This window comes from Odocoileus virginianus, chromosome 8, assembly GCF_023699985.2.
Source record: "Odocoileus virginianus isolate 20LAN1187 ecotype Illinois chromosome 8, Ovbor_1.2, whole genome shotgun sequence".
Classification (NCBI taxonomy): domain Eukaryota; kingdom Metazoa; phylum Chordata; class Mammalia; order Artiodactyla; family Cervidae; genus Odocoileus; species Odocoileus virginianus.
The window spans coordinates 25,511,976-25,532,705 of record NC_069681.1 but is presented as its reverse complement, the minus strand read 5'-3'; the positions used below and the strand labels follow the sequence as shown (position 1 = coordinate 25,532,705).

General features: G+C 43.8%; 1 protein-coding gene across 2 annotated transcripts in view; it reads right to left on the bottom strand.

Annotated features, from left to right (window-relative positions):
- ANKRD10 (ankyrin repeat domain 10) overlaps nucleotides 1-20,430 on the bottom strand; it is a 31,644-nt gene extending 11,214 nt beyond the window's left edge. The window contains exons 1-4 of one of the 2 annotated variants that reach the window (XM_070471403.1): nucleotides 20,064-20,430; nucleotides 16,073-16,225; nucleotides 12,174-12,265; nucleotides 1,048-1,283 (exon numbers count right to left, since the gene is read on the bottom strand). In XM_070471403.1, the coding sequence (XP_070327504.1) occupies nucleotides 1,048-1,283; nucleotides 12,174-12,265; nucleotides 16,073-16,225; nucleotides 20,064-20,273 (691 nt within the window). In that variant the 5' untranslated portion in view covers nucleotides 20,274-20,430. Of the gene's footprint in view, nucleotides 1-1,047; nucleotides 1,284-12,173; nucleotides 12,266-16,072; nucleotides 16,226-19,752; nucleotides 19,807-20,063 lie in introns of those variants that run through there. The other variant, XM_070471404.1, reaches the window with a different exon arrangement.
- Between the last annotated feature and the right edge of the window lie 300 nt (nucleotides 20,431-20,730).

The following is a 20,730-nucleotide window of genomic DNA, read 5'->3' as shown; positions in this document are numbered from 1 at the left end:
AGAAACTATTAAGGTCATATATTCATTTGTATGGAAAAGTTGCATAATCACAACTTTTCACAGTGCCAACATCTTAAATGTTGTGAAGGAGATAATTCACTTTTTACTGACTCTGGGAGAAATGGTTTTGTCTGTATATGTGCCAGTTACACTAAAGAGGCACAGCGCTGGGAGAGTCAGGCTGACACATCAAATTTAAAGGCAAGAGCCACTCAGACTATACTTGAACAGTTGCTTTTTTTTTAAAAAGCCAAAGAGCATGATTTTGTATTTATCTTTGGCAAATCTTATGAGTACATAATTTCAGTGATTACTTTCACAGTCACCTCTAAACTTCCCTTTCCATGTAAGTTTGCTAAACATTCCTATCAAGCTACTACTGTCTTCTGATTATATATATTAACTTTTTCTCCCAAATGAAAGGGGAACCTCAAAGAGTGACCAGCTGATTCTGTTTATTTACATGTCCTGAAACCATCTAGAGACAAAAAGCTGGAAGGACAGAGAACTGAAACAACTTACCTTGGAGACTTAGCCCCTCAGTGTGGAAGCGGCACGCCAGGCCCAGCGGTGACACACACCACACTGGGTGTGGAGGCCAGCTGAGGCCACGCAGCGGTGCAAGCGCAAACACCTACCTTCCCCGATGTGAAACTGTATTTTACTATTAGACCAACAACTGTTGTAAGTCCAGGAAAATTCACAGGAAAAAAAAATGAGGCACGGGGCAGATTTTTTTAATAGTTGTATTTCAAACAGGTACAACAAATGAGAAGACTCTAATTCACGGCAGGTAAACCTGGGTGTGCAGAAAGTCACACACACACATTTACACTTGGGCGGTAACTGCCCTCTCACATCCTCCCCTCTCGTTAAATGGCCAATCTTCCAAGAAGCAACACAGGAAAACCTCCTCCATCACTGCACCAGTCCTCCGGGCACAGTACCTTAGTGAGGGAGTCATCTCCAAGGCGCGCTCAGCAGTGAAAGAGAAAACACGTTAGAGGAGGAGCCAGCTCTGCTCGCCCACCCACAACGCGGTCTCACCTGCGGTTCTAGCTTTCTTCACTCCAAAGGGTTCCGCGTCTTCCAAGCATCTCTTGCGGTTTGTTCCCACACTAACGTGATTGGGAAATACATTCAGATGGCCTCCGTTTAGGGTGCCATTGTGACAGAAACGAGTCAGATGACAATTCTGGAGGTTCAAGAGAAACTGGGTACACTCTTGGAAACCCTGGGTTTGAGCAATGTCTCCTGCCGTCAGGCCACTGGCATTTCTCAGGCTGTACGACACAAAAACACTGGATTACGTCCCGTTAGCAGGGGCATCGGGTCTCTGCTCCTGCCGCACTGACTGACTATCTGAAGGTGATATGAAAGAGCATACAGATTTACAGCAAGTCTTCATTAAAGAAGGGGTTGCTCTTCCTATCTCTGTAACTAACTTCTCTCTTACGCACATTTGATTACTAAACAAGATTTGGGAGATAGTAATTTAAAAATCAACATACTAAACTTAAAAAAATAAAAGGCATCTTCCTATTTAACGTCTCAAAATCATGTTTTATGTTAGTCTGAAGAATGAAAATTTATGCTAACTTCAGACTTAACCTGAAACTGAATTCTATATTATCTGCACTTAATAATTCATTCCTTTAGCTCCAATAAAATCATAACAAACAAACATTTACTGAATTGTCCATGGCATTCATAACAATTGACTTCCTAAAAGCAAAGATAAATGGCTTAATGACAAGCCAGAATTTGTGCTGACATGTGACACTGTAAGTGGAAGTTTAGACAGATGCCCTGAAATTGATTTATTGTCAGCCTGGAGATCTGAAAAGCTGAGTTTTTTGAGATTTTGTTATTTTGGCCATAGGAAAACTTGCAGGAGTTTAGACTTTGGCATTTGAAAGCATGTGAGTGGATGTCTTCTTCTAATACTGTCCTCGGAGCTCATCCCTGAGGCCAAGTCCTACCACCAAGAATCAACATCACTCTGTGGTTAATCCCACTGACAAGTACAGGACTGATGTCTCTGAACCAGCTAAGATTCAGACTAGTCAGGAGGGGTGGCAGAGTATAAATGAAGGCTCTGAGTAAGATGGAAACAACCCGTTGAAATTTTAAGTCTTAATTAGGAAACAATAAAAATCGAGGGAACAAAAGCAACTCCACTATGAAGTTCCCCTGGAAGACAAGAAAATACACTGCTCTGTGAAATTAATCAGTAGCAAATCAGGCTGTCAGCTGCAGGCTGATACAGTGAAACTGGAGAAGCCGAGGAAGCACCCACACCTCACCGCAGACGGCTCAGCTCTAGCCAAACACAGGCCTCGCCTTGTCTTGAAAGAACAATGCACAGCCCTGGACGCTTGTTTCCTAGATTAACACGTTAAAGGGGGGAAAAACCCATTTCAGAGAGAAAACTACAGAATCAGGGACAAATAAGGATCTTCCATTTTAAAGATAACGATAAGCTCTGTATTCCTAGTTCCAGCCATAATACTCAAGACAGTCCAAATTCAGGAATGAAACATCCATACACTTTTGGACAATCATTAGATATGCTTCCATGTTTAAAAGCACGAAAAAAAGAAATTATTTATACAGTTTGAAGAAAGGAAAAAGCCTGAACTCAATCTGGTCAGATATAAATGAGACAAGACTTGAGAATCCCCCAAACCAATGATATTTTCTTAAAAATGAAAGGCATTGCATGTAGGACTACTGGGAACTAAAACTGACATTTGCTTCGTGGCTATGATTTCTGATAAATATTATTCTGAAATTTCATAGTGTTTTAATTTTGACATATAAAGAAAGGAAATACCAAAATTTTGGCAGAGTTAATTACATTAGTTATCTGCATATAAAATAATCATATACTTGATTTTTAGTATCAGCATGCTATAGAAATTTAACACTCAAGTAACTAAGACTGGATAATTTTTTTAAAGGGTGTATTTCCTTTTCAGAAGATACCATGAGTGAATGGTCCAAAAAGGTCTACTCTATCAAGAATGTGAACAGAGTAAGTTGCCACAATTAAAAAAAAAAAAACTTAACAAAATTTGAAAAGATGAAGACCTAGAATAAGCAGAGATTATAAAATGATTTCTATAGACATAAATATGAACGTGCTCTCCGAAATCAAATGCAGAAACAAGAAACGATTGCTTAAAATGAGGACACACAAAGTTGTCAGTAAAAATTACTCCTCCAGTGGATGATAAACAGCACAAAGACTTTTAAAATGGCACTTACACCATAAATGCCAGTTCACCGAAGAAAGCCAAGATGCTCAGGGAGCATGCCAAGTTTTTAGTCACTGAAAACAAAGCTATCCAAATTACATTCAGTTCCTTCACTCCTAAGCAGCCCGAGTCTGAGTTGGAGTAGCAAGTTTACTGTTCTTCCAAGGAAATACAAAGAAACACAACAAGTAAGGCCGGCATCTAGAGACCACTGAGACTGTCTGTGTCTGAGGGGGCGCAGCCAAGGGAACACAGGCAGGGTCTCCTGCCACCATGGGGGGTCCAACACTAGCATGCCGCTCGGCTTGGCTGGAGCCCACCAAATTTCCAGGTGGGGTGACGTAGTCCCTTCACAACTCCAAAGTACAGTCACCAGAGTCAACTCATGCTACATGGCCCCATGTATGGACCAAGAAAGAAAGCAATCATAAGCCAAGCTGAACTTCAACTGACTCCTCAAATAACTCTGAGGGGTTGAAGACTGATCCAAAAGGGAGTCCCAAACATTTCAGGAGACATACGGACAGACATCAGAACCTGGGACGCATGGTAGCTGCGGAAGAACTACTGGAATCATGCTGTCGGCACTATCTGTGCAGTATTATGAGAAATGGGGACATACAGTATCCTTGCTTCACTTCTGGTGAAACTACGGAAGACTTCAACTATGATCTCTCAGTTACTAAGGACTAAATGCAACGTCCAGTTTAATCGTGCTCGTGTTCCGCTAAAGCAAAAAGATCTGTGAATACCTGACCCGCAGAGGACAGCAAACCTCCCTCTCCCTCTCCGAGCTCCCAATGCCTTCCTCCGGGGCGCCCTCCCTACGTGCCCACACGCACGCCCCCTTCTCCACCTAGTTTAACACGCTCCTCTGCTCCGCTCACGCTTAAAGCCTGCTCTACTGGCCGTGCAGTTGTATGGTGCACAAAAAGTGGGTGGGAAGGAACGGACGGGACCACCGATTCAGGGGGCAGGCACTTTCTCTGTAAAGGGCTAGTCAAGCTTTCCAGGCCGGACTCCACGCTCTCGCTGTCGCCTGAAAGCAGCCTGACGGGTGAGCTATACAGTGCTGGCTATGTTCTAATAAAACTTTAGCTACAGGCACTGGAATCTGAGTTTCATATATTTTTACATATCGTGAAATTAAATATTACTCTTTTGATTTTCACTCAACCATTTAAAAAATGTAAAAACCACTCTTAGTTTGTGGGCCATATAAAAACAAACAGTGGGCTGGACCAGCTGAGTAACATCTAACCAGCAGATGGTATCAGTAACTAGTCTTCTACTGTGCAGCTGACACACAAGGGTAACCTCTGGTGTGCAGCAAAGCGACTCCATTCTGTATACACCCTTTCCCATATCCTCTCCCATTATGCTCTGTCAGAATGGAAGCTGGGATACTGGAGCTTCTTGTGCTGTAGTGGGACCTTGCTGTTTATCCATTCTGGATCTAAGAGTTTACATCAGCCAACCCCAAACTCCCAATCCTGCCTTCCCCACCCCTCTTACCCTAGGCACTGGGTCTGTTCTCTCTGTGAACCTATTTCTGTTCTGTAGATAAGTTCACCTGTGTCCTATTTTAGATTCCACATACAAGTGATATCATTTATGGTATTTGTCTTTCTCTGACTAGTCCTCTAACTCTTAATAAGAGATGTCTATTGGTTCCTGAAAAATGTCTCTCTGGTAATTTTGCACACTGTTCAATTCAAACAAAATTGAACTTTTTTTAAAGGCTGCCAAATCTGTTAACCACAATGTCAAATACCAAGAAAAATATCTAAAGGTAAACTTCAGAAAAATGTAAAAATAAAAGGCTCTGAGAGAGCACGCAGAAGTAATATAATCATTCCTATTTCATTTGAGGGTTTTCAGTTGAAAGTTCAGAGTGTCTCACAACTGAATCAGGCAAAGTCCTTAATGTGAAGAAGTCAAAACTGCCTTTATAGGTCTGAATCCTCAAACCACCTCTTTATACTTCCTAAGTAAAGGGTTTTCAAGTGTACTCCACAGAGGCTGAAAATCATGCTGGTTTTTTGCTAAAGACTAGAATAAATAACAATTAAGTAGCTAGTTCCCAAGACACTTTAACAAAACAGGCTCAGGTCTTTAAATTCATTTTTTAATATACACTTTCTTGAGCATGTTTCAATTTTGACATATTAAGAGTTGAAACAGTTGCCCTGGTTACAATGTATCCTCAATTTATGAAGCCTTCAAACTCTAGTGTTCCAAGTGTAAGCAGATTTTAAACCTAGTGATTTTGCTAAAAATCCCATGGGAGTTGGGTACATGAATGTGACTTAGGATTTACAGGCTCTAGGATGATTTTACATTCCAACGTGGTCTCTCGTTCTGTTACAGCACTTTTTAAACAGTCGGGTCTTAACTCTTCAATCCTGAGGTATTCACTACACTGCTGACCATGCCTACCAACTCCAGAGAGACTGCTGAAGACAGTTAGTCTGGACTGCAGCCCGCACACACCAGTCCAAAGGGAAATTCACAGTATCTGGCAGATACTGTGCAAAATTACTCTAAAGAACTGTGCTCTGCATGAAAGCTGGGGTAGTAATGAAAGTGTATACGTTATTTTTAGATTAAACCATTAAACATACACACCAATTTAATGTCTTTGGTTGATTGTACTTGGGCAAACAGACTAAACCTGATCTAAAATTTACCTCTGCCCTTTTCTGAAAGCAGAAAGCCACACATGAGATGTGCTGTGAGGCTGTTCAAATTCTACTTCACCTCTCTGGCCCCCTCTGGTATCCAACTGAAAAGTCTTTGAAAATGGGCAGAGATTTTAAAAAATCAGACATCAGTCAACCTGGGTGTTCAAATCAGGTCTACTCTGTTGAAGTTTTAAAACTGACTCTCTTTAAAAGCTGACACGATCAGATTCGGAGGTTAGTAAAATCAATTTGCTACAATTGATTACGAAAGCTAAGACAACTGTCTTGTGTAGACAGACTTTGGTTCCTGTAACTTTCACTGAAACTACAGAGTCATTCTACCCATATTCTCCCAACAGTTCCTAGTGTTCTTTTAAAACTGGAATATGAAAACATGGGAAGACAAAGAATAACATCTGCTGTGAATTATTCTGCTCAATAACTGGCAAAATAAATCAAACTTTTTAAACTCTACTAAAGTTAAAACATAAATGCTCATATACTCTATTTTCTGTAATAAAATTCTGAATGGTTTATTACAGATTATATGTAACAATATTTCCCCAAAGAACTGTAAAACAAAGCTCCATTCTGCTGCCAGCTAATCCCCCATCTATTTTCCACTTACAGTGTCACAGTATCAGAATACGAGAAACTGTTCTAATAAAGTTTTTTTTTTTAATTTGAAAAACCACGGATCCAAAGTAACTGAAATATATTTAGAATCTGAGTTGTCACATCACCTTCAGGATGTTTTCTTTTTAGTTAATGCCATGTGACAATAAAAGATAACCACAATTTTTATATAAATAATATTTCTGTTAAAATTCTGATCTCAACTTAACTATTGTTAGTTTACAAATAAAAAGGTAGATATCATAAATTAGGGTAAGCAAAGCATGCAAATCTAAAGAATCTATATCTGAATTCCTAGATTAGCATTAAAACCAATCACCGCAACAAATACCTCAACAGTATGCCTCGTGTGGAGAAAGGAAGCCATACTGAACATTCAATGCCACAACTGTAAGGTTTCGGAGAAGCACCTGTGGCAGTTTCAGCAGTTTCTATATGGAATGCTCCCCCTTTCTAGGATTACTTGAAAAAATCAAGTCAATTCGAATTACGTAGCTGTAAAACATTGACATGTGTAGTTTTTACAGATTCAGAATCTTCTACGTGATTTAAAACGGGTAATGGTTCATAAAACAGGAAACTTAAATAATAAGGGATCACATATTTGCAGGCAACATTTTGATTAAAAATACATATACATACATGAGGTGCAGAAGCACATTTACTGAGCATAAGCCATTGTCATGTGACCACCTTGACCAAGAGCTATCGCTCTAAAACACTGCCTTTTCAATTACTTCTAGTAATTTTTAGCATGAAGCCAATTTAATTATGTCAGTATTTCAACAAAAGTTTAACAGTATGGACTAAAAACCATTAACTCACGATTCTGGTTACTTTAAAATTTGGTATGCTGTATCTCAAATACATTAGTAACTATTCCTAGATGGAAATAAGCAAATACATGGAATCATTAAAAAAAAAAAAAAAAAAAGATAAAACATTACTAAATGCCCATTTGTACAGACAGAACATTACAAACATCTAAAATGTCTTCAATAAAAGAAAAACGTGTATTTTTAACCCTTTGGTATCCAAACTCTTAAATAAGTAATTATGAAAACGTTCATAAATATATTTTTTCAGGTCACAATAGGAAGAAACTATTTTTTAAAGTTTCTACTTGAATAAATTTGGTGCCAAGTTTTCATTTCAAGTTCAACACCACTGGGGATAGTTTTAATTTGCAAATGAACCCCAACTATGTTTGCATACATTAAAATACAACAGCATCATTCAAAGAGTCTGACAAAATAGTTAACAGGCTCCCACTGTAATTTGGCAAAGGAAAAGACATCTGAATTTAGAAATCATTGATTTTATTTGAAAGCACTATTTATAAAAGCAGCAATTAAACAAATATTGAAACGTGGGTACTATTCAGGCTGCTGTGACAAGTCTAGAGCACCACAGACACCCCCCCATCTACCTGCTCCTTCCCAGCAAGCAGATCCCAGCAGCTGCCTCGGAGTGATCCCTCCACCTGGGCAGTCGCTTAATAAAGGAAACCAGAGTCAGGAAACCCAGTGTGCTGCAGTGACAAGGTCAGAATGGAACACACAGGATCCCAAGATCAGAAACTAGTAACTCAGATGACACTTCTCCTACATTTCATATTTGCACTATTACTCTCAAGGGCAAATAGATGAACAAATGAAACTTCAAATGTGAATAAATGTCTAATAAAGTAAATACAGATTACATTTTGCCAAGGGCAAAAGTGGAAAACCAACTTTCGACACTAACATTAAATATGCTTGTCACATGATTTGCCCCAATGAAAAAATTTTGCTTCTAGACAGAGCTCTATGGGTCAGCAAATAAAGGTGGGTCATAAACCTGGACCAAACTAAACCAACTCCATTTCAATTATGAATTCTTAAAAGTTCAGCAAACACTTTTTTTCCCAACACTGAAAAACCTATTAAGGTCCCGTGTGAAGACTCTTGTAACCATAATCACCTGTGTCCGTTTTCTAAACCAGGCAGGAAAGGCTTGTTCAGAGTGAATCACTGAACTTGCCTATATAAGGCCATGATGTGTCTCTGCCTATCTGATGATCACAACTAACTTTCTCTTGGGATCAAAATAATTAAGTTAAAATAAATGTAGCTCATTGGAAGATCTATCCAGTCACCAGAGAACCAATGGCTTTTATGAAATACTCTCTTATAGAAAGCTGTGGGACTCTGTCACAGCATAATTAAACACTGGCACCTGTATAAAGTGATATGAAAACAGACTAGCAAACTGGCCTTCATTGCAAGCAATTCTGAATCTCCAAATCTTATTAAGTCTATTTTTCTACTCTGAGGCATTAAAAAATCAACTTTTATAGACTGATATGGAAACATTCTCCATTATCTCTCAAGACAATAAAAATATTAAAATCAATCAGTGTCAAAGTCCTGAAGTAAAGCTAATTCAAGGGTAGAAATCCGTAGATTACAAAATTGGTAGTAAAAGGTCATCTTAACTATCAGCAGACAGCAAATGTTGAAGATTCTTTCTTGGAATCACATTAAAACTTAATTTTGTATTGTTACTTATTTAATCATCCAAAAGAAGAATCAACTTTTTCATGTTATGATTCGCCCTTCTTCCAATCAAACACCCTCTACATGTAACAAGCAGCATTCAAATCATGACTGCAAAGAACTGAACTGTCACATAAGCAAAGTTAAACATGGTGACAGTTTAACTTCATGAAAACTCCTTACTTGAGAAAAAAATGAGTGAGAAGCATCTGTAGAGGTTTGGATCATTTAAAGCATACACATGGCCACAGAACCGCCACAATCCTGTTGGTTCTTATTGTGGATGTAAACAGTGGCAAATAGCAACGACAATCATATAAGCAGAAACAAAACCTCACATGAAAAAGAAAACTTGGCACCAAAACTCAAGATGTAAAATAAGAGAAGAGAAAGAAACTCCATCAACATACTCACGTGTGGTGCTAGAAAGTGCGCCGCAGCGCACGGCAGCGGCAAGCGTTACCTTACGGACGCGGCCTACATTGACAAGTAGGTTATGTAACAAACCGCTCTAGCCACGATCGCCTGGCCCGCGGGCCCTCACCATTATCTACCCCATGACCAAAAAAGCAGCAACTTCAGATTTTGGCCACTTTATGTAGCAGATATATAAAAAGCAAAGTAGGAGTTAATAACAAAATTATTAATTACCACCAAGTGTGATAAACCACTGATACAAGATAGCTCTTAATCTAATCACAGAAAAAGCAAAATTTCCACGACTGCGTCTGCAGCATGTGATGTTAAAGTTAAGACTCCAGTTCAGTCCGGACTGGGGGAAAAATTAGTAACTTTAAGGAAGTTAACTTTGTGCCCCTTGATGCTCTTAAAACAAAAAGGCACTGGTCAGGACTGCACCTTACCGTATGGGCAGCCTAACAGAAAACAAAAGACCTAAGTATCATAATTTAGAGGGGAATCAAACTATTATTTGTTGGCAGACTAAAAGTGTTACACTATATAAATGTGCAGAATAGACATTAAAAAGCAACTTACAATTTGGCTTACTGGCAAAATTGACATTTTATCTATATGTTAAAACTGAATAACCACATATACAACAGCAATTAATAATGACCACTTGTGCTCTATCTCCAGGCCAAACACTTATAAATTTAAAAACTGCTTTTGGCTAGGTGGCTTGGGCTAAGTATTTGCTGTGAAACATATGTGAAAGCTCAGACAAGGGAAGTCACCATATGCAGGGAGCCGAGGGAGTGGCTTATACTGAGAAGGAAAGCAAGCTGGCACTCGAGGCCATGCTCTGTCACACTTGGTGGGAAAGAGACACTCGAGGGTCCTGGAACAAGGACAGAACTGTAAATAAAATGATCTCATTTAAAAAAGACACCTATTAAAAAAAAGGACATAGCGAAAAGAAAGATATTTATTGGTTCAAAGGATTAAGCTATCCATTAAAGTGAATAAAACTACTATCTCAGCAATAAAATGCTCAGGACCAATTACTGTTTAGAAAAACAAGTCATCGAGAAGATCAGCTTCTGATTATTATTTTAATAAATGACAATTAAGGAATTTAATCAATTATTATGACTCTGTATTTCATAATCAAAGCTTCTGTTATTAAAATTAAAGATCAGAGTTTTAAACCTAAAAACAGCTAAGAAAATGGCATCTATAACTTTGCTTTAAAGCAATGCATTGAGAATCAGCTCAGTGCTTTTTAATACTGTGTAATATATTCATTAGGGAATCATCCACTGTTTTTACATTACCTTAAGTTATAACTACATATGAAGTCACAAGGCTCCCTGCAATGTAACAGTTAATACAGGTCATAGTTATAACACTAAATGGTTATATAGGTAAATGATCCAAGCCCATACTAATGTCCAATCTTAACAATGTAATACTTAATGAAACAGAAGCTAAGATACTAAGAGCCTAATGATAGCCCTTGGTATTAGACAGGCCTTACATTAATGTATATGGTTCTGCTGTCCAGGATCTATTTTCAATATTTATTATAACACAGAGTCAAAACAATGAAGTGGAAACCAAAGGGTTAAACTAAGTTAGTTCTGTGGGTTTTATTTTTCCCAAAGTCTAAATTTTCACATTTCCAATTAGAATAAAGTGATTTGTAATTAATTTTTATGAAATATTCAATACACTCAAGGTAAAACAAAAAAGCTGATATTATCACAGTTATTTTGGTTATTACAGCTCTATAGCTTACACTCAACATTTAAGGGTGAAAACCGCATCCATTTTGTTAATGCTGTGAACTGCAGAAGAAAAATTTTTATGATAAATCTTTAAGAGAAAGTTAATACAAATGAATTTAATACTAAAATAAATGTATAATGCCATGTCTAGCTAATGATTTGCATACACAATCACATTTTAAAATTAATACACTTAAATGCTAATATTGTTCTATGAAGCTATAAATATGCCAGCTGATGTAAACTGGGCTAAGACAAGGATATTCTAAAATAATGACATCAGTATCAAAACCTCAGAACGAGCTTGAAGTCTTTATTGTATATAGTTCCATATTACATGGAATTATAAAATCATTAAAAATCGTAGTTAGGTTTTAAAACATAAGATGTTCTCATATCTAATAAAAGATGAGGAAATAAAAATTTAGAAAAGCTAATTGTCTGCAAGATATTTTGAGCCAGAGAGGCCTGAAAAGATAACGCAATCCAATTCAAGGCACTCATTTGGAAATTAAAACTTGGCAAAGTTTGAAGACTCGCCCACAGTGACACAGCTAGGAGGTGGTAAAGTCAACAATGCCAGGCTCCAAACTTAACGAGTTAACTGTCATCTCCACCCTAATACCCTCGCTCGCTCTCTCTCTCTCATGCCAAGAATTCCAAGGCTGCTGTAATCAAGGCCCCTTCTGCTAGTGGTCAACATTACCCACACAACAACCTGCTTACTACCGCCAACTGATCTAAAAAGCAGAACTATATTACTAATGTTAAAAACAAAGCTCAGAACTTGTGCTTGCTCTAAGCCTGTCTCTAACACAGCACCCCTGACTACATATTTGGTTGGCATGAATAAATGAAGATGCTTACTCGACTTGAGCCCCGTTAGCCACCAGGGCACTAATGCAGTCCAGGCTCCCAGAGCGAGCCGCCTTGTGAATAGGAGTCTCGCCCTCACAGTCCTGTAACGACAAAATGATACACAACAGTGAAGACATTCAGATCGTCATTAATGAAGGCCACGGACCATCTCAGCCTTCTTTGAAACAGAATAAGGTGAGCCGAATTTGAGGCAAAACACAAAGAAATGTAGATCAAAGAGCAGAGCAGACCAAGGAAGGAGCACACTGCTGGATTCTCAGGGCAAGAACAAAACAATCAAGGGGCCTTCGCAGCAATGATAGCATGTATACTATAGGCGCAATTTAGAAATAACTCTTACTGTGAAACAAAGTGAAGTCGCTCAGGCATGTTCGACCCTTTGCGACCCCATGGACTGTAGTCTACCAGGCTCCTCCATCCATGGGATTTTCCAGGGAAGAATACTGGAGTGGGTTGCCATTTCCTTCTCCAGGGGATCTTTCCCACCCAGGGATCGAACCTGGGTCTCCCCCGTTGTAGGCAGACGCTTTTACCGGGAAGTCTTCACTGTGCGAATGCATATACAACCCCAAATCATCGTCCTCAGACAAAGCTAGCAATCCAGGCCTAACATCCAACGTCTGGTCTAGTCTACCCACGTTCATCTAAGTCTCCCACAGGACAGCCGGAGGCCACACATCATCTCAGGCACACCCAGTGCCCCCACTGCCCCGGATGTTTTATCCTGAGCGCCAATCAGGCCTACACTTCAGACAAGACTGCTGAGATAAAGGGTCGAGAAAAAATAGGAGGAGAGAACATGGAGTCGGACTCAGGCAGCTTCCCTACACAATTGAGGCTGTTTGTGACAGGCAACTCTGTGTAAGGACTTTCAGAAAGGCTGCATTAGAACCTGACTGACCCTTCAGAAAACAACACTGAAGGAGGCAGAGAAGTGAGCAACTCAGGGAGAGGACTCTGAAGAATAATACAATCAATTAAAAAAATTAACTCTACACTGTATGAAAGAACCAAACAAATCTGAAATACAATTTCATTCATAGACTTTGGGGTAAAATAAAAGGTCAAGAAAGACAGCAATCAAGAGAAGCTGTTTCCATTAAAACAAGTGATTTAGGACTTTCTGCCTCAGAAACACCAACCGTCCTTGAATCAATCACATCCCATCATCACTGAATGTGAACTTGGTACAAAAGACCACACACAGGTAAGGGAAAAGGCGCAAAGCAGGAGAGGGGCAACTGCTCACGGTGCGCAGCACGTGGGAATATTAACTCATGGGGGAAACTAGGTGAGGGCTGGAGCAGAAAGAGGGGTAGAGCATTTTATTAAAAAACATAACATGAAAGACTCAGCTGCTTACTGGAGGCAAAAGAATGTGTATTTAAGTTCAAAAGCGACATAAAATTCCCAGTAGAATAGTCCTATTTTTGAAGAAAGAAGCAGAAAAGCATGAGACTATACAGTAAACTATTTGGTAAAGTCAGACTTAAAACAACTACAAAAACCTACCCCTATTCTCTGAAAAGGGAAGGGAGGGGAGAGGAGGCACATACTAAGGACATGTAAAAAGGAGGTAAAAATCTCCTACGTGTATTGCCAGGAAAAGCAGAACTAAGATTTAGATGAGATTTTGCCAAATAACACAGAAACTAAAGAAAACAGAAAAGGATTTTAAAAACTATCTTCATTATAAGAAAAAAGGTTTTCTATGTTATTTCAAGAAGATGGCGGGACAGCAACACAAGCCAGAGAAGAAAGCAAACCACCCTGCTTCTACTCTGTGTTAAACGAGGAGACCATACAAGCTGGGAAGGGCAGAATGAACACTATTTAAAGAAAACTGCAACCAACAGAACGAGAGTCAAGAGCCATTTTATGGTTACTCACATCTCAAGTTCAGACCAGTCATATTTCAAAAATAAAAAACAGCCTGTAATATGACTCTAGAACTACTGCTGGCAAACTGTGACTCATAAAAGACAGAGGGAGAAGTGCCAGGAATCTGAAGCAGACAAGTCACCTTGAATTTTAATTGAAAAAAAAAAAAAAAAAAAAAAAAATCTCATTTCTAACCTAGTTATAAGAAACTAAAGGCAGTGTCAAACACCAGCACCATTCTAGGGGTATTAAAGAGGTGACTTATGGACTACAAACATCCACTTGAAACTAACCTCACTTCCTCTGTGGGTGATCTCAGAGCACTGAGCCTCGGGACAGCGTGTCCAAGCCTCAGTGACCGCTCGCGCCAATCTCAGCGACGGCAGCGAAAGCCTCCATTAAACTTGAGGAGAATGGACTTAGAAAGGTTAGTAACTAACATGTCAAAGATTAAGACTAAAACATGAGTTAAAACAAAATTTATTAAGAAGACTAGGTTCCAAAAATCATATGCACACAAAGAATAAGAAAAAGTTGGATCTAGCTATGTACGTTTATGTGGGAACTGAGGAAAAACCGTCTACCTTGAGATGATCCAACAGGAAGCCTCCTGGGCCTCGGGATGCCGGTCACCGAAGCCCAGTCTGGCAGCCACGACTCAGACGGGTTGAACTTCCACATGTGAGACCAGTCAGCCAAGGCCCTCCCAAGAGCAACGTCCGGACACTTAAGAAACCCAAGCAATACCCCCGTCCGTGAAAGGATTGGGGATGTGGAGCCAGGTGGGCTGTTTCAACACTAGAGGAGAGCTACAAGGAGACTGGCATCTTGGGACGTCTGACCTAGGAGCAGAACTGAGGAGGGCTTCCACACAGTACCATCCAGAGCAGCTCAGGGAAGGGGGTGTCTGTGGAAAATACCGAGCTGCTATGAATCATTATATGAAAAGGGGGCTTCTGGGCTTAAAAATCTTTGAAACACAGCATTAGACAACATCTTTAGAGCTCTCCAAATTAAATGTTATGTAACAATTAAAATCATCATAAAGAATGTTCTACACTTAAAACTCCACATATATACTAAACAGTAATTACTGCTATTCACACTATCCTATCTCACTGATAAGGAGAGTGAGTCAAAACCAAGGAAACAGCTTGCCCAAGGCCAGAGAGGAAGAGGGAGGAGAGTCCAGGAGCAGGAAGAGAGACCAGCGGGGACAGGCAACGCCTAGCGCCACAACCACACACAGCTGCCCACTTGGAACTCCCGAATTCTCGGACAACGGCAACAAGGCACAGCAGGACCATGTCTGAGAGGAGGCGGCGTGGAGGGTAACAGGTGAGCGGGACAGCAAGAAATGGGCCTAAATCCCGGCTCTCCTCGTAGCCCTTCCTTCCTACCCAGTCTCATGAAGAGAATAAACGGCCCTCACCCCTCACTCCCCTTTCTCACTGACCCTTGACTTAAACGACTGCTACAACACCTTTCCTCAATCTGGCGTCCAGGAGTCACTTTCTACACGACACCAGACTACCTCCCTCCGTCTGGGCATCATCCCCACCTAGTACCTGGAGCGACATAACTCAGGTGGTAAACCTGCCAAAGCTAACATAACCAGATGATTGTCGACGACTTCACAGCCATTCTCCTGCTCAAACAGGTGTGTTCTCACAACTAATGGTGGACATGAAGCTAAGGCAGCTGTGAGCAGGGGAGCCAGGAAACCTAGGCTCAAGACCAGACTCCTTCCGTCACCAGCTGTGACCTTGGGCAGCTCGCTGTGGACCACAGTAGGCCACACAACAGGTGAAAGCACTCTGAACAGAAAGCATTGCTATGTGAAGGCCAATTACCCACAAATAGTTTAATAAACTTAAGTTCCAGTTGGCCCACAGGTAAAGATCTCAAACTCTAATTAAGGCCTCAATGTAAAACTCAACACCGTGTAATTACAGCTGGAAGGAGAAAACAAAAACAAACCACGTCAATCACAGGCACTCCCTTACCGGTTTGTTAATGCTGGCTCCTGCTTGGATCAACCAGACGAGGCACTGAGGGTGTCCCCCAAAAGCAGCGATGTGGGCTGGGGTCTGTGCGTAACGGGTGGTGGAGATGTCCAGGGTGGCTCCGGCTCTCACCAACTGTATCAAGCATTCCAACTTGGAGAAGAGCAGGAGAGGATGAAACAGGCACAGAAGTCAGTACACTAGTAACATAACTCAATCTAAATCCTATGGTGGAGATGAGTGGTGTTTTGCCAAACTTGTTTCTATTTAACAAAGTCATGCCTTCCCAATATCACAAAATTTAAAAGACCTATTTAAAAACACATTTTTTTCTCTTCCTTGTAAAAAAGCTGGTACACAGGAATAGGAAGTCAAAATGATGGACACAATACAAATTTAAATGTTTTTCCTACAACTAACAAAACCAATATAATGCTGTAAATCAACTATAATTTGATTTTTAAAAAAGCCCAAATCAGAAGAGACTAGATTGTATATTCAAGGATTTTGATCAGAACTAAGCTTTGCCACCTTCACGAACTATTCTAAAAAATTATAAACAGTTAAGAGTGATTGGTTGGATTTTCTGCATCCTGCACAGGCCGCACTCAGGCCCAGCTCCGGATCTCAGGGAGAAGACGGTGCAGGGCAGACTAGAGGGTAGCACTTCATCTTGTCATCGTCTGCAAGAACCCCTCCCCCCATCAAGGATAAAACTGGCCGAGAGGGGCACAGGTGAGCTCTGCCCAGGCAGGTGACTCAGACAGACAGACGGGCGGGAGTCAAGATGAGACTCTGCAGCCAGGCACCAGTATCACACTCAAGTATTCAGCAAGTGCCCACGCTGTGCCCAGCACTGTGAGGGAAGGTCCTCTGTCCTTAGAGACTCCCACTGTTCCACCCAGTGTGTCCTCAGATGGAGGACGATCGCCTGTTTCTCCTCCCCAAACACCATGCAGAGTCAATGGGGAAGGGTCTCACCCCGTATCTCTTATCCTCTTTCAGCAATTTCACTGTTTCCTTGCAAAGGACAGAGCACTGCCATCAACGATTTTGTGAGGATGAACTCACAGTTGGTGGTACAGATTTAAAATATGATTTGTCTTCAAGAAACCTGAATCTGAGAGTAAAGGCTGAAAAAGAGGTGCTATTTTGGTATATTTTTATATAATGCTTTTATTAACGTACTGAGTGAAAAATGAAGGCCAATAATAGTAACAAGATGAGCAGGTCTCAAAGCCAACAAAAATGAAACAAGAATAAAAATAGCTTGACATGCCAAATGTGGTTAATCTTAGTATGAACTGAGAGGTCCCGGGACCTAAATTTGTTAACCGCGGTTTGATGAAGGAAACCAGGTTTGGAATTTTGTAAAGATACTGTTCAATACGACATCTTGTAAAAACAAGGTGTAATTAGAGTTTTTGAATGATGTCTGGTTTAGTCCTCTGGGAGTGAGCAAGCCTCATAAAATGGTTAGGTAATTTGTGCGCAGTTGGCACATTTCTAGGAACACAGATTGAGGGCCGAGAGTAGTTCATGACGTGCTAAGCACTCAGCTGGCTCTCGCGCAGCGAGAACAATGAAGGCTTGCGTGCATGCTCAGTTGCATCTGACTCTTGCAACGCCACAGACTGCAGCCCGCCAGGCTCCTCTGCCCATGGGATTTCCCAGGCAAGAATACTGAAATGGGCTGCCACTTTCTTCTCCAGGGACTATTCCCAACCCAGGGATGGAACCCACGTCTCCTGCATTGGCGGGAGAGGGGTGGGGTGGGTGGTTCTTTACCCCTGAGCCACCTGTGATGCCCTGAGAGTAGTTCGCAACATGCTAAATCGTTGGCTGGCTTTTGCACAGGCAGAGAATAGTGAAGGCTTGTGTGTACACCAAAGGAGGGAAGTTGCTGGCAGGGTTGGGGGAGACAGGGCTGAGAACCCTCAGTCAGGAGTCCTGGCCTAACTTCTGCCCTAACAGCCTTTTCTCACGGCCCCTTCTGTATCTAAGACCCAACAGTCAGAGTAAAGACAAGGGAAGGCACGAAAATAAAAACCTCCAGTTACAACTTTTGGTCTCTGAAGGTCATCTACTACTTGGTGTCCAACGTGTACTACTCATATTCTGTACAAGTTGAGACTTGGTGAATTCAGCTGGTTTCATTTTTATTACGAAATACACACGCATAAAAAAAATACACATGCATGAAATTCACCATCTCCATCATCATAGCCATCCTCCAGTTATGGCTATTTTTAATTCCTAGATACCTGAAGGTACCTGTGCCTTGGCAAACACTCCAAACAGCCCTTTGTAAAGAGCCCCTAAGCGTTTTACAGAACGTTTGGGGTCACCCTGCTGTGTCCTTCCCAACCAGGCTAACGAGGGTCAGAATCAATAGGGGAACCTTTACCCCCAAAATCTGCCTTGCCTATTATAAGGGTGGTGGTGGTTCTGTTTAGTCCCTAAGTCGAGCCCGACACTTTGGGGCCCCACGGACTGTAGCCGCCAGGCTCCTCTGTCCACGGGATTTCCCAGACAAGAATACTGGAAGGAGTTGCCATTTCCTTCTCCAGGGGATCTTCCCAACCCGGGATGGAACCGTCCCCTGCATTGGCACCTAGGGGCCACCTAGGGGGCCCGTTACCAGGGTGTCTTCACCCCCCATCCCCAACACTAAGATGCCGAGAACCAATGCTTTTTAGTTTAATGTAAAAATGAAGCAAGATCCGCTCAGCAGGAACATGGCTCCCGGGCTAATTGACCGGCCGGGGAAATCCACATTCCAGGCTGAAGGGAGAAGCACCGGAAAGCGCTTTTATTCTTGTTTGTTGACACTGATTTCCCCGGGGCAAGCGGGGTGTCGGAGGATCTCACGGCCCCGGACGACTAGCCTCCTCGCCCCGCCGTCGTGACTCCTCCTCACTTCTCTCACTGAAATAAACCCGACTTCGTTTTCCTGGGGGCTGGGAAGCTGCTTCCCAAAAGTTCTCGCTGGGCTGTGACCGCAGCGGGCACAAATAAGTCATTACGGCCGCTTCTGAGAAGCTGGGTGGACCTCCCTGGACGAGCACTCCTCGGGTCAAACAACCCCACGGACCGCGCGGACGGGGCACGCCGGTGCCTCTCGTCAGATCTAAAGCGGCGCCAGTACTCTTGCCTGGAGAATCCCAAGGACAGAGGAGCCTGACAGGCTACAGTCCATGGGGTCGCAAGAGTCGGACACGACTGAGCGACTAAACCACCATCCGCTCCGCCCAGTCCCGATGTAACTGACGCGCCGTGGACCTGACCAACGCGGGCAACACGGAGCCCCCAGAATCTTCGAGCGCCGCGTCCGACAGGCTGCCGGGGACGCGGCCGCCTAACCTCGAAACCCTCCAACTCAGCGCTCTGGTGGCGGCCCCGCCTAGAGAACTGAGGGCGGCTCCCCCCCCGGGGCGAGGAGGCCCGGCAGAGGCTCCGCTCGAAGTTCCCCTCAGAGAACCTTCTCTCAGAGACGCGCCCGCGCGCCGCCCTCAGAGAACCTTCCTTCAGAGACGCTCCCGGACGGCGTGTCGGAGCGGCGCGAGAAGGCTCCGCTGGGAGAAGTCCCCTCAAGAGACGCTCGCGCCGGGGCGCCACTTTGCGCGCCGCGTCTCCATCACGGGCGGCCCGGCCCTCGGGCCCGCCGGCTGCGGACGAACCTCGCCGCCAGGGTGGCGCCTCCGGACGGCAGCCCGCATCCGAAACTTGCGCCGCCGCACATGCGCCGCGCACGCCGGGCCCGTTTCCGCCGGCGCTCCCGGCGCGCCCCGCGCGCCCCTCGCGGCCGCGGTCGCCCCCCCGCGCCGCCGACCAAACGCCCGGGCCCCTCGGGGCGCCGCCGCGGCCCCCCCGGTTTCCGCCCCCCGTCCCCGATACGCCCCGCGACCCCCGAGCCTCGGCCCCCGACCCCTTCTTCCCGGCCCCCGCAGCAAAGCCGCGGAAGATGGCGCCTTAAAGGGCCCGCGCCCACCTTGCCGAAGTGCGCGGCCCAGTGCACCGGCGTCCAGCCGTAGAAGGAGTCCTCGGCGGCCAGGTGGGCGCGCGGCGTCTGCTGCAGCAGCGAGCAGAGCGTGGCCAGGTCCCCGTCGCGGCAGGCGCGGTGCAGCGGGAAGCGGAGCGACAGCAGCTCCTCGCTGGAGAAGCCCGCCTCCACGCCCGCGCCCGCTCCCACCGCCGACATGGTCCGTCACGGAAGAGCGCGGACTGGCGAGCAGAGAAGACGCCTCAGGGAGCACCCGAGAGGCCACCGCCGCCGTCGGAGCACAAAGGACCAAGAGCACCGCGGCCGCCGCGTCCCGCCCGCTGCCGAGCCGAGAGCGCACAGGGACGGGGCGGGGCGGGGCGGGGCGGGGGCGTGGCCTGCGGCGGCTGGCTGGGGGCGGGGCCTGAGGCGTCGGGGGTGGAGCCAGGATCGTTGGGGGCGGGGCCGATGCCGACGCTGGCGGGGCGGGGCGGGGCGGGGCGAGGCCCTTCTCTGGCCCTGCGGGCGGGCTTGCGTCTCCTGCGCAGATCTTAGGGCTGGCCGGGTCTTGACCCCCTTAACGAAAACTTCCTGGAGCCGCAGGTTTGGGGTGCGGGCGCGGCCCCCTGGGGCTACGGCCGCGCGGCTCTAATTCTCGCAGTGAAACAGGCGGGGC